Source organism: Cyprinodon variegatus, unplaced genomic scaffold (genome assembly GCF_000732505.1).
Source record: "Cyprinodon variegatus isolate N-32 unplaced genomic scaffold, C_variegatus-1.0 Scaffold135, whole genome shotgun sequence".
Classification (NCBI taxonomy): domain Eukaryota; kingdom Metazoa; phylum Chordata; class Actinopteri; order Cyprinodontiformes; family Cyprinodontidae; genus Cyprinodon; species Cyprinodon variegatus.
Genome location: NW_015150588.1, coordinates 50,878 through 59,648, shown reverse-complemented (window position 1 = coordinate 59,648; position 8,771 = coordinate 50,878). Strand labels below are relative to the sequence as shown.

The window sequence follows — 8,771 nt, the reverse complement described above, 5'->3', positions numbered from 1 at the left end:
TTTCTCTTGTCTGGGTTTTTGTCTCCTCCTTTGTTAGACTGTCATTTGTTTGACACTCATCAGTTAGAATACTGATGCTGAAAATTAATACAGTTCTTCTCATCAATCACTAAACTGCGTAGCATGGTAAATATATAGAATATGATTGTAAAAAATAGGGTGTTTATAGATCATCCTTTTTAGACATGACTCTACTTTATATACAGTATATCAGCTAATTAATTTTGTGCTTAGTTTTTCCCTTAATCAACTACCTAAAACTGGGTCAAATTAAATAATAATAATAATAATCAACCATGTGAGGTGATGTCCAATTTATCCTTTGCATCACACTAGGTACTACTTAATAAAACTTTATAGAAAAAAAAAAATAAAAAAAATAACTCTGAAACCTTTTTTCTCCCCAAACACGTTACCATCATTTATTACAAAAAAAGAACAAAACAAATCTGAATCCTTGAAAGTCTTCTATTGGTAAATGGTCAACCAGTGATAATCAAATAGAAATGTCCAACGTCACTGAACAGTGAATAGTGAGATCCATTATGACGTCTCCATCTTGTAACCATGTTTTTCCAGCTCCGCTCTGCAGGAAGGAGAAAGAAAATAAGAGATCAAGTCAGCAGAGATAATTACTGGTGGGCGGTTGGGGCATGAGTACCCTCTGCTATTGATTGTAAGAACCATTAAGAGATGGAGGTGCAGAGAAATGAAGAACTATATAAATATTAGATAATGCATCCAGCTATGGATTTGATTATTATACACACAGATGGCAGCTGTGCCCTTAAACAACAATAATAATACCTTTAAGAACCACCTTTTTGGTCCCGTTTATTGTTACTAAACTAAATAATGTTATATTATTATTACTCTGTCCCAAGTGAATTCAAACCTAAACATAGGCGCTTATTCATCAACAGTTTGAACTCCTTAAAAGTATGGCTGAAACAATTAATCAGATTAATCTTTATTATTAAAATATTGAATTAATTGTAAACTAATCATTGACTGGAGAATAGAGACTAAAACATGCCTTTAGCTGACAAAGCAATCCACTTATTTGTAAATAATAAATATATATATTCTCCCTTTAAAAATAAACAATTTTTCATCTGTCAATATGCTCTACAGAGACTCCTTAAGTTGAAAAGTTTTTGTTTCACCTGGTTTAATTCTGTAAAAATCTTCTCTAAGGAACATTTCTCTCTCTGATAGTTAAAAAATATAACAGATTACTCGATTAGCAAGTTAGTTACAGCCCTGCTTGAAAGCATTACAGATCTGAGAATGAGAACTCTCTAACATAAACCCTGCGGAGATCAAAATAATGTTTTTTCCATCCATCCACACATTTCGGTGATAAGATCAAAATCATAATCCAATAATAAAAAACTGAGCTTTAGAAAGGTGATCGTATTAAATTCAAGTAAGAAAGTGGTTTTTAGAAGAGTTTACATCATGCATGTAAATCAAAAATATTGGTGATATTGCTTGATTTCAAGCATCAATATAAACAGATTTTTATAATTATATCAGATTAGATTCAAATTGAATTTCAGCAAAAGTAATGGAGTGATCAAAGTTTTTTCCAGCTGAAAGGAGCCTAGAGATGATCAACATTATATCTTTCCTCATCTGCTGCCTTCCCCAATTTACTATGCTTATTGCTGAGCATGTCTTTTTTTACCATATCTCAAATGTTTCTTCACCCTATACGAGCACGGAAGAGAAATGGACGCTGCTTCATCATGCAGCGCTGCTAAAAGGGCAATATTAAGGTCAAAAACCTAAGCAGTTAATCGAGTGTTTATATTTACAAATAAAACTGCATGAAGTTCATTCTGCATGATCGTCTGCCATTAAAGAGTAGAAATAATCACAGACCAGACTTGATTCATGTTTCTGTTATAGCAAGCCTCCATTCTGGCATTACTTCTGCAAATTCCAGTAAGGCTCCACCTGCTAAGGAACACTCTGTAGGGCGGTAACTCTACAACACTGAAAAAATAATTCCTTAAGTGAATGTTAACAATTGATAGGTTGGAATCAATCTTAATCTAATAAACCGCTGATTAACAATTAATTATAAGTTGATTATTTTATTACATTCACATTCAAGTGGCTTCCCTTAAAGAAATCACCTGGACTGCTATAATTTTTTGCATTTAAGACATGAAAAACAGGGTATTAAGAAAACAGTGCAACAGAACTTGTAAATAGAGCAAAAAAGATGTCTATGTTGATCCTAACTTGTTCCTAGTATCACAATCAATTTATCACCGTCAGTGAGCTTCAGATAAGGCAATCTAAAACTTAATTCTCATCTGGTGTGAATGATGACTTAATTTATGGCCCGCCTTCAAAAATGACTTCATTTTACGCTGTTCCTGTAGAGTGAAGGGGGCTCAGCATCCCATAAAGGTACCATAGAAAGAGATTTAAGGTGAAAGTCTAAATAATTTTCTGTTAATTGAGTAGACCTGCATCTTAGATCTTCTTCTAAATCTCTTTCTCATCTCAAGAGAGACAGGAGAGTTAAAGCACATGCGAAATATTAATATCCACTGTGCCATGCAAGGTTTTCTTAACTGAGCTTTAGAATAAGTGAGGCTTTTAGTCGTGTGATGCGTTAGTTTTACCTCAGCTGATTTGAGAAATCATCCTCAACATTATCATCATCCCAGTTATCTTCCCACACATGAGCATCTTCATCTTCATCCAGTCCCGTCCAGTCTGACAGAGAAGAATTATTCACATTTAGGTACATTTTCCATTTTGAACCCTTAGAGAAAAAGCTGCTGTCACTATCAGCTAGTCTTCAGGTGAGGATTTTTTGGTGTTGATCATTCTCTGCTCTTTAGTGCTAATCCCACAAACACAGCAATTTTAATGTTTCAACTCTCTTACATTTAAAAATCTAATTAGGCATTGTTGGATTGACCTTAAGGTGATTTAATTTCTTTTGCTTTATCTATTTGAATAACGAAATTCAATTCTATCCGACACTAAATCCGAGATACATTAAATAAATAACATAATAAAGACGACAAACTTATATTTTTATATGGTAGTTTAATCAAAAGGTTGGGATAAATATTTGATACTGTTTTTGGTATGGATTACACTGTCTCTATATAAGCTAATCTTTTAGTAAAATGGAAGGCATTATTATGAATATAATTTGTGCAAACCACCGAAATAACTGAACTGAAAAATATACAGCAGCATTTGCTTAAAAAATGTTAGTGTCTCAGAAAACCAGGCAGTTTTTGCGAAATATTTCCTACTCAGAATCGGAACTTTTCACAGAATCTAACAAAAACAAAACCATTTCAAACCCTCTTTTTAGTTTCAATTACATACACGTTTCTGGTAGAATTACAGTCGTGGGACACTTCTGTGCGGTTAGCTACAGGATGTTCAGTAAAATAAAAATATTGTATCGCAGAAACATGTTCGGTATACGCTCTAAGACATTAAACAGCACAGATCTCAGATGATTTTGCTAAAATTGAAAAATAAAACCGTGTCAGTGAGATGTTTCTTGCTCGGTTAGCCAGTTAAAGATAACTACTTGCTAACGATGCTACTAGCCTAGCTGAGTCACTGTCGCGCGGCCTTAAGGCCATACATTTCAGATAAGCTGTTAATTGTTAATACATAAAAACACCATAAATACAAAAGAATCGCAAAATATTTACCTTCAGCTGGGAATTCTTCAAATTCATCGTCCTCCTCCAGTAAACCAAGATCTACGGTCTGTTTCTTGTCTGACATGTTAGCGCTGCTGTGTTGTTGCTCGGTGATGACTCCTACTCGCACCGAGGAATTATGGGAAACTGAGGCTGCTCAGGCGGGTAGTTGCTGCGCAGGACAACGCAGAAGTCATGTTCAATCTAAGAAAAATAAATAAATAAATAAAATAAAATAAAATAAAATCTACAAAAAGATGAATGTAAAGAGAAAAAAACTTTTGAAAGTGAATTCATAATAGCAGTTCAAACTAATTTATTACTGTTCATACTGCTCATAAAAGATTATCATATAAAAAATATCTCGTGTACAATGGAGGTCTTATAAATTACAATCAAATTGGAAAACAAATCACCTCAAAGCTTGGTAATATTACCTCAATCATCTCATTAGGTGCAGCAAATGTATTACAAACCTGCATAGACTAAGCATAGTTTAATAGACAAAATGATTTTGTTGAATTTTGATAACTTTAGCTACTAAATGTACAGAATTTTACATGACTAAGTGAAGAAGGGGAAGGGGGAGGGGTATAATAAAACAGTTCTGGCTTTGCCGATAGTCATAGGGAGTACTATTGATTAAATGTCCAATCTGGAAACATGTACATTAAACAACTATTAAAATATTTGCATTACAAAATGCTCCAAAAGAAAAAAAAAAGTCCTTTTTAATTGAGATAATCTGTTGAGGGTGTAACATTGATCTACTGGAAGAGATTATTAACAAAATTCTAAATTGATCAGGATAATAAAACACTTCTAAACTTAAATTTAAAGGGTAATTTTAGAATGCATTATCATTATATAGTTTTTCTCATGCTTGATTTTAATTATTGAAATAAACATGATATGAAAAGAGTTTAGGATTATTTACTTTTCAGCTATCTCTTCTTACTTGGATACATGCTGAAGAATTATAGCTTAACAGAACTGAAATGGCGAAACTCTACATTAGATATTTAAAAAGTTTTGTATTACAAGAAGATTAAACAATTAACTATCTAAATGTAATGGAAATAGTTAAATTAATATCTTTGTTTATAACTGATCACCACCTTCAACCTATTTCAAATGATTGCCTTTATTGAGATGCTGCTTCAATATTTTCAAGAAATACATGACTTAAAGAACACAAACAAAGACAAGCATACTGGAAATTAAAAGGTTTAGAAATTATCCACTTATGAAAAAGAAAAACTAAGAAGAAGAACAGTATTGGTTTTGTTCTATCTATATATGTGGTTATTATATTATTCATACCTGTAAAAAAAACAAAACAAAAAAAAACAGAAGCAAACAAGGGTTGTCGAAGATATTTTTCCATGACTTTATATGCAGAAATTTCAGTAAACAGGCATCTTTTCTGTGAATTTCTCTATCCTTGGTTCTTTCTTCCCCCAACTGACACACAAACTACTCCAACCCACTAGAAAGACCTCCTTTCTCTAAACAAACACACTCCAGTCATTCAAATCTCTGCACATATTTTACATTTGGGAACAAATGCACTTTGTAACCCATGCGGCTCACTCAAATAATGAAGCAGCAGCCACAGCTTAGGATGTATTTTAGATAAATGGGAGTGCACATTTACCACAAAACCACTCACACCACAATGAAAATTGCTCTGCAGCTGTCACTTGTTGACAGACAGAACAAACCTCAAACTTAGGCACAGGGTGCTTATTCTATTTTCAAATTATTTTGTAATCATCATAAGCCATCGTACATGACAATGCCACAACACTCAGAGGAAAGAGGAAGTAGACTGGAAGAGGAGTTGGGGGTTAATTCTAGTGTGTTTAAATAGAATCCCTCATAAGGATGTAGTAATGCATAGCAGCACATTACAGGCATCAAAAAACAGCTTAAAGTCCAAAACTTTTAATATGAGTTTTATTTATAAATTGGGAGAAAACTGAGAGAGAGCTAATATCACAACCACTCTCATGGTGGATCATCCACAGGTATTGAAGTATGTCAACTGGAGTTTTTTCACATTTTTTTCATGTTACATTCTTACACTTAGCGTATTTCATTGGCCTTTAGAAATCGACAGAAAACAGAAAGTTTTGAATAATTGTTAAAAGGAAAGAAATATTATTTATGCTTTTGAAAACTGAACAAATTAAAATAGGAAAATGTGTGATGTGCCTTTGACTCCGCCCCCGATGACTTGATACTTCATAGAGCCGATGGGATCACATGACAAGTGTCTGTGTGCATATTTTCAGCTCTTACCACAGACTTTCTGTTGTTTTTGATGCTGCACTGGGCCATTCAAACACATTAATCTCTTTCTGCATTTTTTCTATGTTCACACTGAATTTTTGCACTTACACACTGTCCCCAGTGACAGAACCAGACTAGTAATATTCCTGCTAAGTAGTTTATTGTTAGCTTTGGTATTAGCTGCATTTTTACATCATGAATCTGCTCAATTCAAAAATGAAAAATGTATAACATTAATCTGCTTTGATCTTGACCATTCCAGTGTAAATCCCCTGCTGGAAGGTGAAAAGCAGGACCAGCCTATATTGCCGCCTCAGGATCAACCTCCTTTTCCTGGCTGAAGAAAGTTATTATTTTTTTTTTCATAGCGATATTCTGCCACCATCATGTTTCACTCCAGGGACAAGATATTCTCCTGTAAAATGTTTATTTGTTCCTATGATGCTTTGTTTTCTGGCAAACCTAAAAGAGCACTGATCACATGTGAGGTATTTAGGTTTCCTAAGCTGATGAGACATTTCTGATAATAGAATAACGTCTGTCCCCATGTCCATTTTTAAGCATAGATTGAATGATCTGATTAGAATGGCTGAAAGTTTCTGGAAAATCGGTTTCATTCATATCTTCTCTTATGAAGCATTTAACTATGAATGCCGCTCTTTCTTGCACTGAGCTCCCCTCCCTAAGGTATTGCTATAGCATGGTTCCCGTGTCACTCAGTCTCAGGTGCAAGAGGAGTCCTGGGAAGTGGCCTCAACGTCCGCCCAGCATACCTGAGACTGCAGTTACACTGTGCCTGGCGCCTGTAGTCTTTTCTTTTAAAAAAAAAAAAAGGTCAGAGACTGGGAGATCCAACATGGCCACTGGAGACTAACTGCACCATGACTTGTTGTTGTGTGGAAGCATCACATTTCTGCCCTTTCACAAAGCCCTCTGGCAAAGGACAGGCCGGCAGACGCAGTAAGTACACCCACTGAGACAGAGGATGACTCCGGCTGAAAACTGCCCATCTAGCCTGATGGTCTGCACCCCCTTCCCCCAGCTATAGCCATACAGGCCTTGTTTGTCATGTGGCCTTTGGGCACTGCAAATGAAAATGGGTTTTGGATGGAATAAGGAAAAAAGACAGTTATTTCATTAAATAATGCAGATTATCTACCTCATCTGGCTCTTGTCAGAGAAAAAGATAAGGATCTGAGGGACAGCCAACTGTCTGCTGTCCTGTCACTCTACCCAAATAAACCTAAGGTAAAAGAAAGCTGGATTGTATCATCTTATTTGGAAAAATTCACACTAAAGAATTCAAATCAATAAAAACAAAGTCTAAACAGATTGGGACATTGCAGGTTTTTGGCATACTATATACGGTCTTCACCTTAGGTCTTGTTGAGTGCTGTTTTTTTCATTTCAATGAATGACTTATTTCTTTTTTGCATTAGTCAAGTAAAAAGCATTGGATAATTTTTTTTTCTGAAATACTGTATGTACTCAATGTGTTTGGTGGACTGGTTATGTGGCGACACAGAAATGCAGAGTTGGGTGACATTCACTATATAAACGCTGAGAGTTGTTAAGGTACTCCATAATATGAGAGAGAGTGGCAACATAGCAGAGTCGAGACAAATACCCTATTTACACTACCCTCTGAAAACCAAACCTTGCCAATGTTGGACCGAGTTTGGATCAGTTACGTTCGTAACATAAGTACAGGTCATTTACAATTTGCCATTTACTGAGGTGTCAGTCTGCTCATCAAACAATGTTTTAGTCTTAAAGGATGAAATAAAAAGGCTATTATAAAGACATTTGTCAGTAAAAATGTCTCTTTAATTAAGATCATCCTCTTTCAATCTGCACCCCTGAATAATAGTTAAGTCAAACACTGCATCATTAAAATGGTACACCATATAAGATTGAAATGCTGTAAATAAAAAAATGATTGCCATTGATTTACAAGGAAAGAAGCATGGGTACCCCCAAAAAAATATTTTAAAAAACATGTAAGATTGGATCCTATAGGAAATCTGCAGGGAGCGCAACATGCTTCCAGGATATGTCTGTCAAGATCCTGTATTAAATTTAATCCCAGCCACTCAGTAAGTCTACCCCATTGTGTTTTGTGTTGAGGTTCTGTCTCTGTTTTCACATAAATACATACACCAGAAGAAAATAATGGATATGAACTGATTCATGAAGAAATTTGATAGGAAAATTGATTTAAAAAAAATGAATCAAATAGAAATCAAAATAGAAAAGAATGAACCTTTTCAGGTTCGTTCTGTGTTAACAAATCCATCTTTCTGGGGGTCCCTTTCACAGAGACGTCTGTCATGATGAATTTAAGTTTCATATTTTCCCCCTGTCCGTCTTGAAAAGCTCTGTCATCTTGGGCTTGAGGTACAGTTTGCCAAGAGGCTAATGGCCCTTTATGACAGCACAATCTGATGCCTGTCCTGGCGAGTCTCCGGGTAATCCGGTCCACCTCGGCGGCTAAGCCCTGCTCAGGCTTAAGTTGCATATTTTGTTTTTATCAGGATGCTGCTGATAAATGCTATCAGCGGGGAGAGAAATTAAATATGGGGGGTCTAGCTTCATTGTGTTTAAGCCCCCTGGTTGGAAATCAAGACCTGAGGAACAATCATAACTCTGTGACTTGATCTTCAATGACTAGGGGATAAACAGAAATTCACTCAAAATATACATATCTGCATTTATAAATATAACTATATCTAGCTATATATCTATATCTATCTCTCTATATATATATATATATATCTATAT

General features: G+C 35.0%; 1 protein-coding gene across 1 annotated transcript; it reads right to left on the bottom strand.

The window, feature by feature from the left end:
• Positions 1-393: 393 nt before the first annotated feature.
• On the bottom strand, positions 394-3,831 carry shfm1 (split hand/foot malformation (ectrodactyly) type 1). The gene is made up of 3 exons (XM_015376459.1): positions 3,705-3,831; positions 2,643-2,736; positions 394-586 (listed from the first exon to the last, which is right to left on the bottom strand). The coding sequence occupies exons 1-3, from the start codon at positions 3,778-3,780 to the stop codon at positions 544-546; spliced, it is 213 nt and encodes a 70-aa protein (XP_015231945.1). The 5' UTR covers positions 3,781-3,831; the 3' UTR covers positions 394-543.
• Between the last annotated feature and the right edge of the window lie 4,940 nt (positions 3,832-8,771).

What these genes read in the sequence shown, in the direction of transcription:
- shfm1 (XM_015376459.1), bottom strand. Translation starts at nt 3,780, where the DNA reads ATGTCAGACAAGAAACAGACCGTAGATCTTGGTTTACTGGAGGAGGAC. An exon ending in TGAAGAATTCCCAGCTGAAG is followed by an intron (nt 2,737 to 3,704) that starts GTAAATATTTTG and finishes CTTCTCTGTCAG; the next exon opens with ACTGGACGGGACTGGATGAA. An exon ending in GATTTCTCAAATCAGCTGAG is followed by an intron (nt 587 to 2,642) that starts GTAAAACTAACG and finishes TCCTTCCTGCAG; the next exon opens with AGCGGAGCTGGAAAAACATG.